This window comes from Cydia splendana, chromosome Z (assembly GCF_910591565.1).
Source record: "Cydia splendana chromosome Z, ilCydSple1.2, whole genome shotgun sequence".
Taxonomy (NCBI): domain Eukaryota; kingdom Metazoa; phylum Arthropoda; class Insecta; order Lepidoptera; family Tortricidae; genus Cydia; species Cydia splendana.
The window spans coordinates 15071961-15096499 of record NC_085987.1 but is presented as its reverse complement, the minus strand read 5'-3'; the positions used below and the strand labels follow the sequence as shown (position 1 = coordinate 15096499).

General features: G+C 36.3%; 2 protein-coding genes across 3 annotated transcripts in view; both read right to left on the bottom strand.

The window, feature by feature from the left end:
• LOC134804418 (extended synaptotagmin-2-A) overlaps positions 1 to 24539 on the bottom strand; it is a 42263-nt gene that overhangs the window by 9058 nt on the left and 8666 nt on the right. Inside the window, exons 3-14 of one of the 2 annotated variants that reach the window (XM_063777455.1) lie at positions 15687 to 15884; positions 15376 to 15417; positions 15145 to 15285; positions 14411 to 14487; positions 14139 to 14205; positions 13156 to 13301; positions 11350 to 11470; positions 9177 to 9240; positions 8785 to 8891; positions 2938 to 3032; positions 356 to 404; positions 171 to 260 (exon numbers count right to left, since the gene is read on the bottom strand). In XM_063777455.1, coding sequence (XP_063633525.1) covers positions 171 to 260; positions 356 to 404; positions 2938 to 3032; positions 8785 to 8891; positions 9177 to 9240; positions 11350 to 11470; positions 13156 to 13301; positions 14139 to 14205; positions 14411 to 14487; positions 15145 to 15285; positions 15376 to 15417; positions 15687 to 15884 — 1197 coding nt within the window. Of the gene's footprint in view, positions 1 to 170; positions 261 to 355; positions 405 to 2937; positions 3033 to 3614; positions 3701 to 8784; positions 8892 to 9176; positions 9241 to 11349; positions 11471 to 13155; positions 13302 to 14138; positions 14206 to 14410; positions 14488 to 15144; positions 15286 to 15375; positions 15418 to 15686; positions 15885 to 24539 lie in introns of both variants that reach the window. The other variant, XM_063777456.1, reaches the window with a different exon arrangement.
• Positions 17765 to 18382, bottom strand: LOC134805051 (major centromere autoantigen B-like). The gene has a single exon (XM_063778339.1). The coding sequence runs from the start codon at positions 18380 to 18382 to the stop codon at positions 17765 to 17767; it is 618 nt and encodes a 205-aa protein (XP_063634409.1).

The following is a 24539-nucleotide window of genomic DNA, read 5'->3' as shown; positions in this document are numbered from 1 at the left end:
TCCACTAGTTACCACCAAGCAAACATATATATATATATATATATATATTATATAACTCCGTCACCAAGTAACAACTGGTGTCAACAAATTTTTTTTCACAGCGTTTACCAATAGGAAATTTTAATTGATTAGTTTTTGATATTTAGTACGATGTGACGTAAAATCCATACCCGTGAAAGTTCAGTCACATCCGAGGTGAGACGATGCCACGATAGTCGCAATTCCACTTTCCCGTGTTTTGCTTCTTGAAGCGTTTGCCACTGTAAACGGAACAAGTATTAAGATAATTAAGATGACCGACACGTGGAATATGTATATTGAAGTAATTAAGTAACCATTTAAAAACACCGCCTACCGTATCCAAGCGACCGGAGCGCACCACTTGCGATATATCCAAGGAGCACCTGCAATTACAAAATATAATTACCCTCTAGATTACGAGCTCTCTAACATTTCCTATGGATGCGTAGCGAGATGGTAAGGTGGGGTACGGAAACTTTTACCAATATAACCCCTAGATTTTTCTAGTCTGTTAACACCAAGAAACGTAAAGAAGGGGGGCCTAAGACGTACCTATTTTCGAAACAAGGTCTATTACTTTGCTCAATTACCATTGATGCAGTAAAAATCACTTTTTCAGCCACCGGTGTTAAAAGCAATATGTTTAGTAGCATCAAAGGGTCAGAAAGCCAAGTTATCATATCATTGACGATATTAAGATTTTACTCGTAGCTATCGCTGAACTGAAAACTACGAATTAGTGAATGATATTATTTGTTTTGAGGCATAAGCTATACTACGTTACAATGAAAATAATAGAACATGAGATGTTAGTATCCATACAGGTGATAACGTTATGTCCGTGTATTAAATGCATGATATGGGACTAGTACCTACACGTTGACTACGATCTGGGTGTAAGTATTTACTGGCAGGAGTCCGCAGCAATGTGATACACACAGTTATTCACTAGATTCGAACAAGAACTAATTTTGATACATGTAACCTCTTGCCGACTATACCTCTATCAGTACCTACAGTCAATAACTATTGCACAAAATCTCAACTCCTTAGGATTACATAAATTTATTACAGATTCGAGTTGCTATGGCCACCTGTGGTCTTAATTATCAGACCAAATTCATGGTAACATTAATTACTCCGCATCGAAGTTACGTAGGTACATTGATAACGAGTAGGTAAGGTACGTTACATTTCAACTCAATCAGTCATCGGGATCTAGTTTGCCAGATTTGACTTCACAAATTTTGCAAGTTAAATAAAAGCTTATTTTAGTTCTTATTTAAGTACAACATGTACAAGCTTTAGCTACAATTCCTTCAACCCGCATATACATATACCTACAGACAGACCAACGACACGACACAAAAGCATTAGGTATGTAGAAAGCATCACCAAGCAAAATATATAAGAGCCTATATTAGATGGACACATTCTTATAGGTACTAACTGTTCGTGTGCTGCTAGAGGTGTATTTACATAGTTAAAATAACATTTAATTTGCAATTATTTTACCGTTACGAAATACTTTATGCATAATAATAATAATTATGTCGATGTTAGAGTTTAGTGTAAGTTGTTAGGTATGTACGCGTGTAGTGTGTATGTATACACATAATGCGCATATCTGTGGTATCGGTGTTCTCGTTCGGTGGGCGGTGCAGTGGCATGAGAGGCGCCGAGGAGCCCAGCGGGCGCTGCCGTGCGCTACAGTTAGAATTGTGAATGACATTTTCACCACACCAGCTCGTAAATGCTTTATTCTTCAAAAACTGATAAGATAAAGTTGCATTTTATCCAAAGAAGTGGCAAACAAATTAGATGGAAATTTTGAGTAGATTCCGCATGTTGGAACTGACTTTTATTTAAGAATGTTTTTGAACGGTACATACTTTATAGCGTTCATTTGGATTTGATTTGTAATGTTTTACAATTATTATTTTCGTCGCGTTGGTTTGGTGAAAAATGTTGTGATTCACTCGGTTGCAAAGTTTGTTTAACCCTCTTGCCTTGAAGCCCTCGCCACTCGCAAGATTCCACTTTTCGAACCAATCGCTATTAGGCTCATGATTCAATTTTTGAGTCGTTCACTTGCTCGGGTACCAATATTGGCAGGAGGAGTTAAATAATAACTTTGCGCCGTTGTAAAACAAGTAGCTATAGTACAGTTGCCGAAGGAGCCGTGCGTGCGAGTGTGTAGTTGTTGCCGACCTGCCGAGCTTATCGTCTCGCCCCGTGCGGTCCCAGTCGTAAACCTTGACGCGGCACCACGTCCCACTGCTAAGCATCACCGACTGTTGCAACCCACCATATTACACACATATCAAGCTTTTATTAAATAACACCATACAAGTATATCCCTAAGCGTATTCCATATAAAGAAAGAAAGTATAAACTGATGTGTTCATATTGTACATTTGGGGAAGTTAATAAATAATAAATAAACAAAAAAAAACTCGTATATTATACAAAGTACACAAAAGTGTGTTAATACATAGTTACATTAATAATAATGGGTGATGGTACGTTATGTATATCGCTATGGCAACACCTACCCAAATGATGACCTTATTAGACACCGATATCCACACAAAAAAATAAAACATCAACACGAGGATCACATAATGTAGTTAAAACTGTCGCAAAATGACTCTAAATATTACCAACAAGTGAGTGACAATGACATATCAGTGATGAAAATGCTGCAATGTGATTTTTAATGAACTCTAGATGTTAGTCGATTGAACAAAAAGTAATTTAAAAAAGTAGACGTCTACGACTACTGGAGACCTGCAGTCTAGGAAGGCTTGCAAGGCAATATTGAGAGTCACACATAAAGTCACTCAAAACCGAGAACAAAGCATCGCTAGGGCCGCTCTCGCTGGCAAGCGAGCGGGCGGCCGGCGCGCCACGGACCTGCCGAGGTAATCATCGTTCTGAATGCCCATCCCCGGGTCCCAGTCCCACAGCTCGCAGTGCACCACCTGGCTCTTCCTTGAACTTATTACAGCCTTGGGACAAATCACAACAGTCAACTATTAGTTTAACATTCGCTGTACCAACTACATTCTGATGGAACCTAAATCATCCTCGATAAAAACAACTGCAATTCATGATAGATATATTAAGGTTCATGGTTGGAGATGAATGGCGGAATAAGAAGAATAAATAATGTTTAATAACCAAATTATATACACATTAATTTAGAAACTTACCTTGGACGGAATTTCGGTAATACTTACATACTTCATAGTTAATTTAACTTATTCACTAGAAGCATTATACAACTAAAGTACCGAAGCTCAAAGCGTAGACTACATATTCATTTCTGACTGCTATCCAAAGGCAGAAGATTTATTGAAATGAGTATGTAGTCCAAATTAATAAGCATGATATGTGTAAAATAAGCGTCTAATTTATATCCACGCCTTCGAGCCGATCGTGAGAGCGTAGGGGCCGTAGGGCAGAGCGCAGCTCGCAGCCCGGCTGGAAGGGAGTGTAGGTACCGTGTCCCGCACCACTACCGCTACACACGCATGCCGCGCCGCACACCAGGCACAGGCCCCGCCACCGCCGCCGCCGGCCGTACTTACCTGCCCAACTTGTCGTCCTCGTTGCCCTCGTCTTTGTCGAGCACCTCTATTTCCAAAGCTTGACCGAGAGATTGCATTACACGCGCCTTTACGCCAAACGCGGAAAGTCCCACGCAAACATAGCAAGGAAAACAAAATAATATGCACAACTTTATCTAAATTATCAATGTTATAAAGTGGCTAAAATAGCGTTATGCAGCGAACTGAAATACGGAGTGGCGTAATTAAACAAAATGTGTTTTTCTATTATTTCAACCACTTCATAAATTAAAATAAATATACTCAATATTACATACAATAATGAATCAATTTAAAATAATCGAGCAATATGCAAGTGGTATATTTCTTATTTACTAGTAGTTCTTGCTTAGTAAGTACTGCCAAATGTCGAAATAAATCACTTGCACTCGAAGTATATTGCAACTACAAAAATAAACGTAAATTATTTAAATAGTCGGCTTGCCTCAACTTAATTGTTGTAATCGCATGTTTTTACCAAACTTGACAAATGCCTAATAAGAGTAATAAGCCAACCATATACTTAATTCATGTTTATTTTATTAATAACTAGTAATATGATCTACTAATGCGGTGTTATTAATGAGTAGTTGGAAGAAAAGTTGTAGGTACAGTCGGACCAAGCTATCTCTGGACAGACTTTGTAATGACATGGTGTGGAGGTGTCATCATAAGCGTCAAATGTAAAAGCTTAGACGGATTCTATTCATGTGTTACCATGAAGACTCCGGTTGTAACAAGCTGACGTTTGTCAAATCTGTTACCAGTGTTTGGTGGTAACCAAACATAATGGGGCTGAATAGCGCCATCTAGTTCGGCTGTCAAACTCAGGGGCACATTATTTTAGGCTGTAAACGTCTCTCTAGATAATACTAATTAACAAGCAATTTCTTCCAACTAACTAAAAACCTATGTTTACCTCAAACGGGTTACAACTGAGACTCTCAGTCTGAGAGTATCTTTCCAAAATTGTTTGACATATTTAATCCATGGAATAACTGTCTAAGACAACATAAATCTTGTATAGATTTAGGTACTTACTAAAAAGTAATATAAATGCGAGGTTTTGTGAAAACAGACCCAAATACTTTACGACCCAGAATAAGTAGGTAACACAAGGTTTTGTTTCTGAATTGTTAGGATAAATAATATAGACATCCCGATAAAATGTAATAAACAAGCTTGTTACTTAAAACAATATGAGACACAATAGAATCAGACAAACAAATGACGGTAAATAAAATTTCCAATTCGAGTTATATCGACAATCAGATTCGTTTTTCAATAGTTCCTATGTTTACATTATATACTAGCTAAAATTATGAATAGTAAATAGTAGGGTTTATATTATGTTCGTAATGATAATTATTTATGGGTATATAGGCACTTCACTATACCATGATCTACACTTACCTACAGCCCCAGGTTACCCCTAGAATTCAATTGCATGAGTACAAGTTTTGTTTTGAACGTAACCAGATCGCATTGTATACGAAATTAGTAACCAAGTATGTAACCAAATTAGTACGGGAGCGGCAACTAGGGGTGACCGAGTTTTTAATAACATGCTCCATCTAGCTCACTAAACAAGAGACTTGTATATTATTGACTTTGACTGATTCTATTCTATCCCAAAGTACATATTTCGCGTTGTTTCTTATTAGTGGCGTAGCTTTCTTAAATATGATAAACTGTACGCATGCAACTTATGTGTGCCTCAGTGAAAATAATGAAATAACAAGATGTCCACATTACTCTACATATGTACTTAGTCAGGTCATAAGTTGTGTCACAAAGATTTTTACTGATAAAAAAGTTATAACAGATCCCATATTATTCATACATATGAATTAAAAGCTTATTTAATGCTGCATTTAACGTAATTTTAGCTGTCCCAGTTTTGGAATAACTCTGTTATTAAAAAATATGCAAAAAATACGCGGCCTGTTCAAGGTGATTTTGATCCCTATTTATTTATTTTCCTTTTTTTATATAAATCTACATAAAACAAAAGCTGGGTCGTTTATCCTTCTTTGGATATATAATTCATGTATATTGGACTGCAAAAGTTGCAACTGTTCATGTTTTACCAAACCTACTCGTTGGATGGCAGTGAAAAAAAAGCGTGTTGCTGAAAAGTAGGTACCCTAAGTTAGAAGGGTATTAGCTGAAGTAAAGACTTGTTGGAGAACTAAATGCTGGTGATAAAGTAACGTTCTAATAAAGTAGGATCATATAAATAAACAAGTGTACCTATTTTATTTATGAATGTGACACTGATTTATACTCCCTTTTGTGCATTATAATTTTTCACAATCCAGCCGCGTATTTTCGTGTAACTAAGTAAACAAGTAGTAAAACATGTCGCGAAAAAATGTTTAAACTAAGTAATTATATTACGTTTTGATCAGTATAAAACAAGCTTTCATATCATGTCTTACTTTTTTTATTGAAGGCTTTGTATTTACATTTTATCGCAAAACCTTTGTGACAGAACTTACTTATGACTAGGGTTGCCAACCGTACTATATTATATAGTATTGTACTATATTTTGGCTCTCTGTACTATATACTTTTGGAAAAATATATAGTACGCTAAAATACTATATTTCCGATTAAACGTATATTACACTCATGTTTAGTATTTTATCTAAAAGTACTATATTTTTTTGAAGTGTACTATATTTTTGATGCCTTATTCTGGAAAATACTATATTCCACCAAAAAAAAGTTGGCAACCCTACTTATGACCTACTAAGTACATATTAGGTCCGCTAGTTTGTGTCCGCGTATTGTCCACCTTAATATAATTAGTTATGGTCGTGGGCCTAATTGGTGTGTCCCAGAGGCCTAGTCCCCATCAATACACGAGTAAACTTGTCATTTCAATAATATGGATGGCCTTGGCAAGACAATGTGTTTTGTGATCTGATCTCGCATCATGGACAGTTTCAGTATCTGTAAATATTCATTAATTATATAAGATGTGTAAAGTTTAAGACAAATGCATACTTCGAATTTGACAGTTGATATTGATGGCGTTGTACAGTCACCTGCAATAATATATTACACAACGAAGGCCGCAAAGATATCTGACACGATCTTATTAGTAGAGCCATAAGAGCGTGTCACATATTTTTGCGGCCTTCAAAGATTAACATAGTATTGCAAGTGACTGTACAGCTTCGTACATTATGCGGTAGCACTTGTCAAAAGTTGACGTTTGACTATCCATTGACCACAAAACTTATGGTGCAATACAGCGCAGCGGTGGCAGCGATTGGTAATTTTCATTCGCTGAATACAGCGTGTTCCAATTCAGCTGTCAAACCAGGGGACACTTATTTTTATAGGTAAGACTTTACGCATATTATATAATCAATAAATCAATGATTCTTGATGAGTAATCTGTATGCGGTAGCTGTCAGAGCTATAAAAATTGTTATAAAGTTGCGGTTCCAATTTCAGACTTTTTAACAGTCAGAGCGCTTACGTACTGTGTAATATTAGGTTTTTTCTTCTGTTCTATTTTCGTTATTTCTAGTGATCTAATTGCAGTCTGTATACAGTGTTATATTAGTTAAGTACCTAAGTGTTAAAAGACTGATTGGACCTAACATAATCTTTAACAAAATAGCAGCGACTGCATAAACAGTTTTCATTACCTAGTTTTTATATCTTCAAATGCAAGTACTATAAACTATATCCAGATCAGTGTAGGTGTGCATATGTGAAGAATTCCCATTATTTATCCCATCATCAGGTTTTGACATTCAGTCTAAACCTGCTACTCTAAAAAATCTTAAATAGTCCAGCGGTCAAGTAAAGCAGCCAATAGATTCGAGGGTAAGATGGTTACTTTTACCCGAGTTAAACACTACTTTTCATTTCGGCTATAAGGAAAGTCAAACACAAGAAAAAATTTAACGGTTAAGAGAATTAGGGCCTAGAATTGGTGTCATTTACATTTTAATCGGAAGAAAATTGAAAAACAATCGATTTTAAATTGAGATGTGTCTGAAACAGCCTTAGCCTGTCTGTGCGGAAAGAGAAAAGTCGTGAAATGTATGGGATCCAATACAAAAACAAAACCCCCTTGTATAACACATAGCTATTAAGACGCAGTGAAGCCTACCAATTTACCATAAATGCCTAGCGATATTTCTGATTTTTTATCTAATAATAGAGATCGACAATAATCTACGTCGTTAACATCAAAACAAAAAACTAACCTAACCTTATTCATAAAACTTTACGGGCCAGATTTAGTTAAATTATGTTATATCCCTTTCTTACAAATACATTGTCATAATGACAGACAAAGACAAACGATTCATAGCTAATTCAGGCCAGTAACGCGTTAATGAATAACGCCATTAGTATTTAAAAGGGTCTAACCGGAGCATATTAGACGACTTCGGAATCTTCGGATCCACCGCAGTACGTAAACGGTCTAACAGAGTCTAATGTTAAATATTTACCTTAACTCGCTGTACACCTACATCTTAAATCAATAGCCAATTGTATGATGCCAGAGGTCTGCCTGTGAAGTGTACTTAATATGTTCCCAGTCCAGCAATAAACATCAACTAAGTGGAATAGGGTGTACCTACCAACGCATGGGTACCCGTTTAACAATGCGATAAATCGTCATTGTGTATACCCTTACGGCCTAATCACTCTGGGTCGCTCGCCGAACACAAACAATGTCAGTAACTTTGCAACCTCATACTTCGCATTCTGCGACCAACCCGGTGGAAGACCCAGTGTGATAGCATTATTATCCAGTTTACTTGAAATTAGAAAATACATATATCATGATACCTGGATTAAAGATGTATATTGGGACTGTGAACTTATTTCTTCATCTTATTGCTTAACTCACACGTACTGACTTACAAGATATGTTTCTAAAATAGAATAGTATACTCAAGAGTAATTAAATTGGGTCACTTTTCATGTCATTATCCACACAAATGACCTATTTCTATTACTCTTGAGTACATGTAAGTAAGAGTAGTAAAAAAAACTAAATAATATATAGTGTTAATATAAAAATACCATAAAATAATTTAGTTAGAAAATGTGCTGGCCCTCGACCAGTGCTATTTAGGAAAAGAAAGAAGAGTAGGGGAGGTATTAGGAGGCTCACCTCACACCAGTAGTCCCAGCGCGGGTTGATGTTGTTGTCGATGTGCTTGGTCTTCCACTTCTGCGCGCCCACCGTGATGATCGCGTACGGGTCCGACTTACCCTTGCCTTTATAAAAACAACAAAATCGTTGACTAAAACCATCATCCCAAGATACATCGTGGGGCTCGAGTTCTCGAGGATTAGGTACAAACCTGTTAAGCGTTGAAACGGTAATGGATTGTAGTAGATTTTATTAAACAACTTCAAGACTCCGATTCCGACATAAAAACTCTGTGGACTTTTATTTTTCTTTACCGCGCTCGTGTTGGATTTTGGATTAATCTGTCTCATACAACTGATACCTACGTAAAGTCTTAGTATTGAAAAATTAAACACATTGCCTGTACCCACCTAACATCGAAATATCCTTCTTCATAAGATTTTGAGCTTGCACCAGATGTATACGCAGCACTCCCTGAAAATATTAAATTATTTTAATGCTTAACCGAGAATAAAATATAGGTAGGTATATTGTTTATATGGAACCGGTAAAGAAAGAAGCATCCCACGAAATTTATCACGATGTGTCCCTTTGAAACACGTATTTTTTTTGGTTGTACGTTGTTTCATATAATACATTTTCGTAGAATTGTGATTCATAGAAAATGTTTCTTATATTATCATTTCATAGAATGATCAACTTCCAGTGCACTTACATTGTAGAAGCTGTACTTGTAGATTTTTTATAGTTCAGAAAATTAATATTTCGAAATTCATGTCATGCTAGTTTTAAGGTATTTATCTATGGGCCAATAGTTGCCTGAAAATAAATGTTTTCATTCATTCATTCATTCATAAAATTTCAGGTCATATATTATTATTCCTCATAATATTAAGTTTATAAAAAACTTGTTTCCAAGCCTGCATATTCATAGAATTTTGTTTCACATTTTATTAAACTTAATATTTTAATTTCATAGAAGCCTCAGTAACTCAATACTTACTTTGCCAAAATTAAATCATAGATATTTTTTTCTGCGGTGGTCGCAGTTCTAACCTAACCTAACCTACTTTTCTAGCAACAGTTTGTTTCTGCGGGGGTCGCAGTTCTAACCTAACCTAACCTACTTTTCTGGCAACAGTTTGTTTCCGCAGGGGTCGCAGTTCTAACCTAACCTACTTTTCTGGCAACAATTTTTTTTCTGCGGGGATTGCAGTTCTAACCTAACCTAACCTACTTTTCTAGCAACAGTTTATTTCTGCGGGGGTCGCTGCTCTAACCTAACCTAACCTACTTTTCTAGCAACAGTTTGTTTCTGCAGGGGTCGCAGTTCTAACCTATCCTAACCTACTTTTCTAGCAACAGTTTGTTTCTGCGGTGGTCACAGTTCTAACCTAACCTACTTTTCTAGCAACAGTTTGTTTCTGCGGGGGTCGCAGTTCTAATATTACAATTTTTTGCATTGAGTTTCTTTTAAATAAATTTAAATGAAGTACATATTTAAGTTCTGAAATAATAATATTTAAAAAGAAAATACTCGAACTAAATATTATATTAAACAGTTCCTATGAAACAACAATCTATGAAATCTGTGTCTAAGAAACAAGAATACACGAAACATAATTCTACTGTTTGATAAGTTTCGAAATTTAAAAAGTTTGATAGTAATATACATTCAACTGAATTTCTGAGAAATATGTTTCAACCAAATAAATAGTCTATGAAACAATAATATTGGAACTGAAAGTATATGAACCAAATAATATATGAAATAATTTCTGAGAAACGACATTCTATGAAATTTCTGTCTGTGAAATAGGGTGACACCATTTTTTTTTTTGTAGGTAGGACCTTTTCCTCTACGACAAGAAAAATAGTCAGAACTAATTTTCATCTATTTATAACACGGGAAAATCCAATAAACGAAAAACCGTGCGTTTGCAAAGCACCTTATTGTCAGTACAACTTTCTAAGACCATTCCAACCAACTTTTTGGCCGACTTCTATAGAGCAGCCCCATTTATTTCCTATTGACATAAACGTGTACGGTATGAGGTCTACTACCGATACCGAGACGACTAAAGGTTACACATCTAAAAGTTTGTCAACGGCACCTCAAGTGAGGGACGGTGCACAATTGACAAACTGACTAACATAATAGGGGGTATTACTGCAATGTCCTGCCGCCAGAGTGCAGCACTAGCTCCTCTAGTAGACCATAGAGTAACTTATACACACTGTGCCTTAAACTGTTTTTTGACAAGTTTTCACAGACAATAAAATATGACATTGATGCATCAAGGCGGTTTGTTAACAAGGGCCTACCCTACCGGGAAACGCGAAAATCGAAATTTAGTTATCTGCCTCTTTATCGCTCGAATAAGAAAGTGTGATAGAGAGGTTAGATAACGACATTTCGATTTTCTTGTTTCGCGGTAGACCCCCAGATTGTGACGGATAGTAGTAGTGGCGCCTCCTACGCAGAGCTTCGCGTAACATTCCCTATTTCGCAGAAAACAATTAAGTTTAACGATTTTTTTACGGTGCTCAACGGTTTGATGTAACAGTGTTTAAGAGGCTCACCTCCGGGTCTGGCATGCGCAGGTCGACGGTGGGGATCTCATCGCTCAGCTTGATGGGCAGCTTGTTCGGCAGCACCATCATGTTGGCGATCTGCTCCACGATGCAGCGCCGGAGTATGTCACTGAAACATTCACATGGGGTAAGCAATTAAAACACATGCTAATGTGCCATTTTAATACCGGTTAAGTTCTGACTATTTTATGAAGTAAGCCCATAAAGGTTTCCAGCACGTAACATCAATGTATTACATAAAATATTATCTTACTAAGTACCTACTACATACATACCTATTTCTTACGATGACATAATTAATAATTATACACTGAATTACCTACTAATTATCATTTTAAGAAACCATTCTGAAAATACTCATAACTGAAATTCTTGTGTAGATATCTGTTCTATTTTGTTAAATATTTTAGTCATATGTAAAAATATTCCATGCACACATTCACATCTGAAAAAGTATTTTTCACATCACCTATTCGAAAAAGGGCTATTTCTTCCTCTCTAGGGAGGATCAAAGTGGCACTTTTCTTCCCTGCTAGGAGGGATCAAAGTTGTACTTTTCTGTTCTAGGACACGATTTTTTCTTTCCTGCATACAATTTTTTTTGGTCAAATAATACATATTTTGGAACATAACAATTTCCTCATAGTTGATGTGAAAAGCAGTATGTGTCACGCGGTATCAAAATTATTTCGTCTTGGGCGTTAACACTTCAATCCCTAAATACACTCGGGATTCTACTTAGTATCGCTCACTACGTTCGGGATTCTATTGTAGAATCCATCGCTTCATTCAGGATTCAATGTACGCTTTTGACGGAAATATATCATTTTGATCCCTTGTAACACAAACTACTATTAACGCCTTAATAACCTGCTCCTTTTTTGAAGTCGGTTAAAAATAAAGTCTTGTTCAAGTGATCATCTTGTTCGGGTCTATACCTATATCTGATAGCGACCACTATTGATTCTGGCATGGAATGACCCGCTGATCTAGGCCGCAACCGCATACTTACAACATGTTTATCGATTCTCTTGACCCAAATAGCGTTGTCCATTAGTGACAGAATCATTCAGTAGAATAGGGTATTATACTGTATTTAAAATAAAATATTTTACACCATGCGTGAAATAAAGCACCAGATAATTATTAGAAAAACACAGATAGGAGTTATTTTTAAACACAAGTTCTATTTAATAAATCGGATAGAAATATAAAAAGTGGGTGAGTTGACCGTGACGTCACGATGTAATGTTTCATATATTAAATTCCATATTAGCAAATCGTTTTGACAGCTCTCAAAAAAGTAACTGATTTGACTAGTAGGAAAATACCCTATTGTACCTATGTACCATCACGCTACGCGATTGTTGCGCCATTTAGGGTCCTAGCTAAATTGGTTGTTTAATACTTACGCTATACAATTTCCAATTTAGCAAGAACCCTAAATGGCATAATAATCCCGTGTGGTGACTGTACATACATTTTACCCCATAATATTATAGTGCTTAAATAAAGTAAGGTAATACAATACGTGAATAAATAAATAAAACTATAACATCAGGATGGACAGCTCATTGCATTGATTTGACGGTTCGGTGTTGTTGAGGAAGAAATAAAACCTACAGCCCGCCCACCGGTGGATGGTGGGAGACGAGCGTCATTACCGCCATCACACCGAGTATAATATAACCGTAGCAGCAGGGCTAAATACTGTAATAGGAAACATCAGATGTTTTAGGGCGATAGGAGTTTTGTCCGGATATTCCATTCCACTGTTTGATATGGCAACCGTACCTCAGGCCCGGCATGTCCAGCACGTCGGCCGCGCCCACCAGGTTGAAGTCGATGGAGGGGTTGTTGAGGAAGAACACCTGCAGCCCCCCCACCAGCGGGATCTTGGTGATGAGCGGTTTCATCACTACGCGGACCATGCCGTGGATCTAAACAACGATCGAGTTTCTTATTATTTTTTCCTTACTACTGCTTGTAAATATAGAGGAGCCAATGTCAGATGACTGAACAAGTCTCCTGATATGAGCTCAACAATACCTACATATATACATACATTAGATACATATTAAATTACTACACAATAATGCGTTAAATACATAAAAAGTTGTGAATGTTGGAATAGAAAAAGTAAAGTTTAAGCAATTCTAAATAGGACCTAATCCCTCTTTGTTTTAAATCACGTTTTTAATTTAATATAATGTAATTTTAATTAATTCTAATGTCATTTTAATTTTGTATGTTGAGATTTGAATAGTTTTCTTTATTATTATAATTTTTTACACCTAGTTAAATTTAATGGTAATTTATTTTTAATTAATTTGTATTGAAATTTTATAATGTTGACATGTATTTTTTAATTTTAATTTGTTATTTTGATATTTATGTCTTATCTATGGCGATTTTACCCTGAAATAAATATTTTAATTGAATTGAATTGAAATCTTATAAAATAATCTTAGAATCTTATCTGTATGAAGTGATTTTATTTATGCAACAGATGTATTTTTTGTAAATTTAGAAATCATATTTAATATTTTCAATCTAAATGTACAACAGTGTTGGTTAGCGATAAGGCTTGATCGCAATTCTTACGGCAGTTACGTCTTATTGAACACACATATGTAACAAATGTGTATATTATGTGTTAATGTATTATATTATGTTAAACTGTACTTGAAAAAGTGTGGTCTATAGTTTTGGCTAATATCTTTTATCTACTATTAATGACTAGATATTTATAGTAAAATAAATCTAAATCTATGTACCTGCAGATCCTTTATACCCCCGCGAATACCTTGGAGAACAAATGAGATATCACAGTCCCCAGCATAACTGAAACGAAAAGACAATCCTCAGTGTGTTTTCCTCAGTGCAAAAGAAATCAATTCATGGTCTCATTGTAGTAGCGTACAAACGTATATTATGTCGCATGTCGTGTTTGTCTGTAATTGGTTGTGCATTTAAGTAGCTAGTCTTCAAATTGGTCAATCTTTAAAATAGACAATGGAGACGTAATAAATAGAAATGCATCACTTACAAGAGATCAATATCCATGATGATTTCGTCCCTCGAGAGATTCTTGTCGTAAACCTTCACGCCACCGACCCTTGGTGCCTGCAAATGTTAAATACTAAACACAATGTATACTTAAATTAAAAGTAAGTAGGTAGGAAACTATTCATTACCGTAAAATATTTCAGCTACTTACGTTACCTACATTTTAAAGTTTGTTTTATGTAAAGCATCAAATGAAAATAATTGTGACTGATATTAAAGAGACAATTATAATACAGCTGTATTACATGAAACCACAAATTTAAACCATTTAAACCCGCGTATTAACGTAATCCGGTTAAATGTATACCTTATTTCTTATAAGCGCGGTATCAATGTTGATTAGCTACTTCTAATATTTTATGTAATAATTAATAATAATATAACACTCAAGACTCTCAAGAGCAATAAAATTAAGACCTTTTACTATGCATATGCGTGGATATTTCTATACAAAGTGACCCAATTTCATAGCTCTCGAGTGTGGCGTCACCGGCCTAAATGCAGTTTCATTATGTTTGCATTGCAGATGTGGAATACGAGTAGAAGCTGATGAAGCAAAGTATAAATTGATACCATTAAACATAATTTGGGCGAATGCCAACTTACTAAAATGAAATCCTTAAAAAAAGTTGATAAATACTATTAAATACTCGTGCTACTTCGCGACTGCTGTGAGCGCATTATTTATTGAACGAATTGGATAAATGTACTCACAATAGTGCCTAGGATCGAGCGCTCAAATTTGAACCCGGTCATTTTGTAGTTAGCCAGGCTCTCGGCTACGGCCGGCTCGATAGTATCCTTCAACAGATTTCGGGCGTAATGATTTACGTTTGGCCATACTTGGAGAATAATCTGTAAAAAAAACATCAATTTGAATATTAAAACATTCATACTGCTAAAGCAGTTAAGTACATTATTCATGTGCATCGAACAAAGACTTACTCTATTTAACCATTCTGCACGTTCCACGTCCGGAAAGAACACCTGTAAGATAATTACACACATGAATAATGAAAGGGAATAGGTACGAACACAGAAATAGTTACTGAGGTAACCTAGTAATATAGTAGCAGTGATACTGAAAAAATACTTTAACACATTCACTGCTCCTGACGCACATGTGCGTCCACCGTCATACAAGTTTGTTCCTAGGCCACGACCCCTGGCATTGAATGCGATAAATAGCCGATTTCTTGTTGCACTTTAACAAAGCAGTTGTTACGGGAGCCGGTCATAGACCAGGCGCTGGTTACCCATGCAGGCAGATCGTCGATCCTCGCCAGCACGATGTCCTTCTCGCTGGAGACCGCGGCCGCCTTGGCCAGCGAGCGCCGGTACTCGCTGTCGCGGCGCCACTGGTCGCGCAGCACCGAGAGCACCACGGGCCCGATCAGCCACGCCACGCTCCATTGCATGTAGCCCACCAGGTACACGGCGCCGACTATTGACACCTGCACACATTTTCATTGTCCTTTCTTACAGAAGTTCTGATAATGAATGGCTACCCTCCACCCCGCCCGGATGGAATTACCACACCTCGCGGCGGTAAATTGATTTCAGAAATACTTGAGTACGATTTTGATGGAATCGGAGCACGAGTAGCAACGCGATGACGGTTTAGCAACGCGAAGTTTAAAATTCCGGTGCATTGTGCTATGTATATAGAATCTGTGCGGAAAGAGAACAGTCATAGAAGTCATAGAATGTCCAATACATTCGCTTATTATTTTACGACTTTACTCTTTTCGCACAGGCTCTATGGGTGCTAGTAAATAAGTATAACAACTTCTTGTACCACGTTGACATGATGGTTACGCCAAAATGGTATAAATTATTATAGAAAAAAAAAATGGCCATATCGTATAGGAGCCCCAATTTGTTTTTGTTTCAATTTTTAAAAAAATGGGGAAATGTAATGATGTGGTATATTTTTAGAATCGCCTCAAAAATCCATATCATATGAAAGCACACGCGATAGGTTTCTGTGAAAAAAAAAAACTTTTTCCATACAAAAAAAATATGACTCAGCACTCCCCTCCTAAGGGACCTTTTTTAAAGAACTGAAAGTCAAAAATCCACTAGAATCCTCAGAAATGAATTTATTCGTCACCCGAGCATAAACGTAGCTCTTATCTTATCTTAAATCGCTGTTTGCTAAGTTTTAATGACCGTTAACATAGCTATAATACGCGGTGCGTTCAAACGTTTAATAAGTAATAAAAGCTTTGGGATAGATTAGCTAATTGTACCTATGTTAAACATTGATATAGTATAATTAACCGGCAAAAGGACCATAAGACAAATGTGTAGTTACATATTAGGTAACAATATGTATAAATAAAATATATAATATTATTAGGTACATATATGCGGCTCATACAATACACAAGTAGGTAGAGATACTTACTATAACTGTTCAGTTAGTATGATACCGCATATCATAAAAATGTCGCAACCAGATGTGGTCAGTTAACAATACAGAGAAATCACACATTCTGGCACATTTTAGTTAAAACCAAATCAATTCCCTTCCAAATTCCAAGTGCTTCCTCTGTAATTAGAGATGGGTAGTGAGTAAATACTCACGGGTAAATACCGAGTAAATACTCAGTATTTACTCAATATCAAATTGGTGGGTATAAACTATTTAGAGTGCTGAAAGGGGCATATAAATTTGAAATATAGGTGTATTTTGTAAGCCGCTACTGGATTAAGTACTCAAAATTGTAAGAAATGTATTTTTAAGAGGGGCACTCCATAGATGTAACTAATTGTCACAAAAAAAAATCTCAGAAACCACCAACGTGTTGCACATCATTAAATGGGTCTTTAAAAATAACTGGAATGTTTCTAAGAACATTTTTGGATAAATTGAAAACATATCGGGAGATTAGCCGTATAATAGAGTACAAAAAACAATATTTTGAACATCATCGGTTGAGCCATTTTTGAGTTTTCTTCAAAAAACCCTTAATGAAAGGTCGTAAGTGCCGCGTAAACACGCACTTTTGCGCGACATGCAGTTATCTAGAACATCGATAGAATTCAGGTACCATATTTTTAAAGTAAATACCTTCTTATTTAAAACATAATTGTTAACTATGTATTATCACAATTTGCCTCTCACTAATACAGTCAAAACCGTTTATAACGACATCGAAGGGACTACTCATATTTGGTCGTAAAAACCGATAGTCGTAACAGCCGATGACGTACCTAATACTTATTATTACCTAAATGTGTGATTAATATACTCATCTATAAAATAAAACTACATTTTATTTATTTCACATGAAAATTATAATAAAAAGACATTACGTACATATAATTATCATTTTTCTACATTAACAAAATCTGTTATTTTAGTTTGTTTGAAACACTTCTGTAGTACGTACGCACTTTGTAGTTCACGCTGAATTTTAATTAAAGTATTGTCATAATTTCCCTGCATGTGAAACTGTTCATTAAAAAGAACAATTTTTCGTAATACATTGACAGCATTGAGACCATCATTCAAAGTTGGCACTGTAAATTGTTCTTCAGTCTCTTCCTGTTCGTTATTTTCCTCTTGAACTTCTTGTACAATATCTTCTTCCGTAGCTGGTGCACAAATTGCAATAGAGTTATCCACATCAATAAACTCCTCTGCTTCAGTAGTAGATAAAGCAGGTCTTAAATTTTGGGCTAATTGAGCCAAAGAAATATTGTCCTCTTCATCATCATCAGTCAGATCATCTGAGGATATTGTCAAGAGGTGTTTGAAAGCTGCATGTCTAAAGCAGTTCGCGATAGTTTTTGGTGAAACTTTTTCCCATGCTTCTGATATCATCAAGATGGCATCAAGAACCGTAAAGCTTTTCTGGTCGTTACTGTCAAGGTTTTGAATTAACTTTAACACTTGCACTCTTCTATAATGAGATTTTAAACATCTTATTACACCTTGGTCCATTGGTTGCAGTACAGATGTAACATTTGGTGGTAAAAACACAAGTTTAATGCACTTCAAATTAGTAACAGCCGGATGAGCAGGACAGTTATCAACTAAAAGTAGAATTTTCTTATTGTGTGCTTTTAATTCAGCGTCCCAGTTTCGCAACCATCTTTCAAAAATTTCCGATGTCATCCATGATTTCATATTGTTTTCATACGTTACCGGCAGTGAGCGTATGTTTTTAAAACATCTTGGTTTCTTAGATTTGCCTATAACTAAAAGCTTCCTTTTACAGGATCCTGTCATATTTGCTGCAACCATGATCGTCAGTCTCGTCTTAGATAATTTTCCGCCAGAACAATTCTCTCCTTTGAACTTTAAAGTCCTGTCTGGTGTCATATTATAAAAAAGTCCGATTTCCTCAGCGTTAAAAATGTCATCTGGTCCGTACCCATATAACCATTCCAGTCGCAGAATCACAAAGTGGTAACTAAATGTCAGATGTGTCGTAACAGAGTCCACACAATGTGTCTAGAATTGTTTCGAAACAAAGTGTCGTCGCCGTGTCTACACTTTTCCGTAACAAGGTGTCGACACATTTGTGTGCACTTTGCGTGCGGTTTGCGACTAAATCTGACAGCAAATTTGTGACAGCAAATGTCAATATAAAATACCTCTTGAAAACCAAGGTTTGTCAAACTACTATTAGTGTCTCGTGTGCTCGTAATTCTAGTAAGTCATCATGGGCAATGCAAATGATAATAATCGACCGAAACCATAAAAACACCCAACACCCGTCAACCTTTTACAGAAAAGTTTTTAAAGAAATTCAATAAGCTACTTAGGTCAGGCAACGAATGCTCCAAAAGTTGTAGAGGGAAATGCTCGGAACACAATTTCTTCTTCTCCGTAAAACGGTTTGACAAGTTAGGAGGTGAACATATCAAAAGTCCCCGGCCGTAGCCCTTGAGCGATGGGGGAGAGAGGGGGCTTTGAAGGTCCCATTTTCCGGTTTTTCGATTATATCTCGGAAACTATGCATCTCAGCGACATGGCCACTTATACAAAATGAAAGTTAATTTAATTTGTTACAAGTTTATTCCGTCAATTTTTTCGATATGTTGAATAGTTTTTGAGATATCCGCTCTTGAAAGTTTATTTAGGGCTCTCAATTTTATCTTGATATATCTATATCAGTGAAGGTGCTAGGCCGTGTTTGGTATCGTTTTCGTATAAATCTGGGGTGCTGAATCCATTTAAGATATCACATTGACACCATTCCACAAAATAAAAATAAATCTTTTTAGGGTTCCGTACCTCAAAAGGAAAAAACGGAACCCTTATAGGATCACTCGTGCGTCTGTATGTATGTCCGTCTGAATACACAAAATAGTTCTTTACCTATAGATGACAGGAAAACCTATTATAAATGTGCAGTCAAGCGCGAGTCGGACTTAATCTACGGAACCCTTAATACGCGAGTCCGACTCGCACTTGGCCGGTTTTTTTGAAACTCTTCTTGACGCTTAACCGCTGAACCGATTTCGTTGAAATTTGGTATAGAAATAGTTTGCGTCCCGGAACAGGACATAGGATAGATCTTATAACCAAAATCATCTTTTGAAGGTGTGAAAAGTGGCGTGGAAATTTGTACGGGAAATCAATAACCGCTGAACCGATTTATATGAAATTTGGGATGGTCTACATCTTTGATTTAGTTAAAAATGATGAAAAAACATGACTTCAAACCTGAACTTAAACAGTATTAACTTCAAGAAGTCAATTCTGAATTCCCCCCTACACCTCATTTCACACCTTTAAAGGGTGATTTTTGAGATAACTTATTATATCCGGTCTCGGGACTCAAAATATATGTGTACCAAATTTAAATTAAAACTGTTCAGCAGTTTAAGCGTGAAGAGGAGTTTAAAAGAAAGTATTTTAATAAGTTTATATGTTTTTACTTCGGAATGGTGTCAATGTGATACCTTAACTAAATTTGGTACTGCGAATTTATACGAAAACGATACCAAAACATGGCCTCGTAGCTTTACTGTTGTAGAAGTCAAAATAAAATTGAGTGCCCTAAATTCTTATTACTTGGCCAAACTTGTGTAGAAGGAAAAGGTAAAATAAAAGTCTTCGGCAGGAATATAAGACACAAATATATTTTTTTTTTTGCGTTACTATTTCATTCATCAAATATAAACATACCTTGATTATACTATTCTAGTGAGATCCTCATAGATAAACAAAAACATTTACTTAAAAAATTACAAGGTCGAAATGTCACGGAACTTTTTTTTTCCCTTTATTAAGGGGCTTTTTCGATTGAACGAATATGTCACCCCATAAAAAACAGACTTAATTAACAAAGTTAAAAGAAAGTAAATAGCTACATCTAGTTTAATTACATCACACATTTCTGTCCCTCAGACCGCACTTAACAATATTTAGTACCTTTTCAACAACCTCAGACATGGGGTTCGAAAGGTAGGTATTACATAACCCAATGGAACTGTCATTGTCATGAAATATCTGGCTTCTAAGTCGCTCATTTCGGACACACTCCATTAAAATATGATACACATCCTCGACGCGATTACATAAGGTGCATAATTGCGAATTCACTTTACGCATGAGGTAGGCGAACTTATTCAATGGAATGTGTCCAGAGCGCAATCTCAATAATAAAACTAGATCCTGCCTACACAACACACTATTATCAATCCAAGGAGAATTAAAGGGTTGTGGCTGTATTGTCTTATACCAAATACCTTTGTCCCTAGATCTCTCGTCGAAATATTCCTTCCACAATTCGCGACACTTTAATTTGACTAAATGTAAACAGTCATTATTGCCCCCATATAATGTTTCAAGTGAAATTCAATGCCATCGCTGCATGCCTGTTTTGCTAATGCATCAGCTGTCTCATTGCCACTTATACCTACATGCGATGGAATCCATTGCAATATTATAACTTTTGCCATAGATTTAGTAATAATATTGTGTGAAAAAATATAAACTTTTATGACAAAAAAAATCTGGACACAATTTAAGAATCACCCAATTGCGTCGAGGAATCATCTGTATTTTTGCTTGTTTCATTACCTCCTCGCTTCTTTTTTGTCCTTTGTATTCTGTAGCAATTTGTTAGATCTGAAAATAAAGATAACTTGCGTCGTCACGGATGTCGATTTATAGGTTTTAGGGAGTGCAGAATTCGAAAACGATGATCATTTTATAATCCAAGATGGCGGCTACGTATTTTGTCATAAAAGTGGAATCCAAAATAGTCATCATTTTCGAAATCTGCGCCCCCTAAAACCTATGAAACGACATCCATGACGACTTTTATGACATAGTGCATGGCCGCCATCTTGGAATCCAAAATAGTCATCATTTTCGAAATCTGCGCCCCCTAAAACCTATAAAACGATATCCATGACGACTTTTATGACATAGTGCATTGCCGCCATTTTTAAATTGAAAATGTTATCATTTTCGAAATCTGCGCCCCCCAAAACCTATAAAACGACACCCATGACGACTTTTATGACATAGTGCATGGCCGCCATTTTGGATTCCAAAATGGTCATCATTTTCGAAAGCGGGGCCCCCTAAAACCTATAAAACGACATACATGACGACTTTTATGACATAGTGCATGGCCGCCATCTTGGAATCCAAAATGGTCATCATTTTCGAAATCTGCGCCCCCTAAAACCTATAAAACGACACCATGACGACTTTTATGACATAGTGCATGGCCGCCATTTTGGAATCCAAAATGGTTATCATTTTCTAAATCTGCGCCCCCCCAAAACCTATAAAACGACACCCATGACGACTTTTATGACATAGTGCATGGCCGCCATTTTGGATTTCAAAATAGTCATCATTTTCTAAATTGGGGCCCCCTAAAACCTATAAAACGACATCCATGACGACTTTTATGACATAGTGCATGGCCGCCATCTTGGAATCCAAAATGGTTATCATTTTCGAAATCTGCGCCCCCTAAAACCTATAAAACGACACCCATGACGACTTTTATGGCATAGTGCATGGCCGCCATTTTGGATTCCAAAATAGTCATCATTTTCAAAATTGGGGCCCCCTAAAACGTATAAAACGACATCCATGACGACTTTTATGACACAGTGCATGGCCGCCATTTCGTATTCCAAAATGGTCATTATTTTCGAAATCGGCACTCCCTAAAACCTATATATTGACACCCATCTCGACTTTTATGACAAAGTGTTTTGCTACCATCTGCATGCAAGACATTTCTATTATTTTTACGTACAAAAATGGCCCCCTGTCAACTTTCAATCGAGATTTAATCGATAATTTATTCGATTAATATTCAGATTAATTCAATTTCAATCTATGTTAGGTCGACTAAACTAATCGCGATTAAAATTTGAGAATTAACTTTTTTTATTCCATTAATTAGTCGAATAAACAGTTAATCGATTAATGCCCATCTCTGACCACGGCATTTTTACACTTTGAGAATATCTGAAAACAAATCAACACAAGGAGCCATTTTGCAAATCCAGTAACATACCAGTAACTTTGTTATTACTTTTGACAGCGCGTGTCATGTGTCAACACAGAGTCGACACAAAGTCGAAACATTGCAACTACTTTGTGACTGCAATATTTCTCAGCCTTGAACCATATTTATACATCATAATTAACAAGTTTCGTAGTATGTAAAGCGTTATTTCTGTTATTTAAGTATAGTATACGCATCGAAGTACTAAAAATGCTTCAAATAATATAGTTATGAACACAGGCACTGAGAAGTAGACATGTGCGCCGATGGCAAAATCATCGGCGGCGGCGTCCGATGATTTTTTGACCGGCGGCGGCGGCGTGATCGGCGTGAAATCGGCGTGGCATAATTTTTTATACTGCATGAGAACATGGCTGTAGAAACTCTACATTAAAGCCTTTTGAGTATTTACTAGGCTATCCAAAACATATTACGTGTGTTTTCTAAATTATTGCCGAAAATATATCCCATCATGTCACTTAGCAACCATTTCTTACCAACCTAACGGCTAGCAACGGTATGTTTAAATATTTACATAAAAAGGACACTTTAAAACGCTACATTTAAGGTAGTATAATGACTTTGCAAGCGTAATACAAATAAAACACAAAAATATTTATTTATAAGTTAAGTCGTAAGTTAAGAAAATGTAGATTGACTTTTCCCAGCCGCTGTCGTCTCACCTATGATTTGTTACGAAATAATGATGAACTACTTAACATTTGTCTAAACTGAAGTTCATTAGAAATGTATGTTAGAATAAAGATGTCGTCGTTTTGATTCATTTCGTCAGGTTGATTCGCTCAACAGAATGTCTTCGAAGTGTCTCGTGTCGATGGCACTTGCAGGGGCACTTGCGTGTCTTCAGACCTACAAACTGTGAGCGACTACCCAAAGATTTGATACGAGCGAGCCCTCTGACGGAAGATTTAAGATTCGCTTGAGATAATCTGAATCTGAAACTTTTAACCCTCTCTTTACATTTTAGAAGTAGCCATATTCGTCCACAAAAATATACATCTTTTTAAATTTTGCCAAAATGCCAGACGCAAACAGTATTTAGAACTTCCGGAGCCGAAACTAGAGATCTACAAAAACGGCCCCTATTACAGGGCTATTAAAATTTACAATAAAATTCTTGCTTATTTAAAAACATCATACAACCAATTTGCAACAAATCTAAAAAGTAAGCTGGTCGAAAAGTGCTACTACAGTATATCTGAATTTATGGAAGATACCTTGTTATAATTATAAGTATACATATGTAAGAAAACACATTTTAGTAAAAAAATATAAAATTGATTATTCCTAATTGTTACCTACTCTTAATTTACTTTAAGTCATGTTATGCTTGTCACATAAAACTTATAATTTAATTTGTTACAAATATTTTTGTGATACCCTACCAGGGTCCATGTCATCATCTCAGCTATAAGACGTCCACTGCTGAACATAGGCCTCCCCCTTGGACCTCCATACGTGCCGGTTGGAAGCGACCCGCATCCAGTGTCTTCCGGCGACCTTAACAAGGTCGTCTGTCCATCTTGTGGGTGGACGTCCTACGCTGCGCTTGCTAGTCCGTGGTCTCCACTCGAGCACTTTTCGACC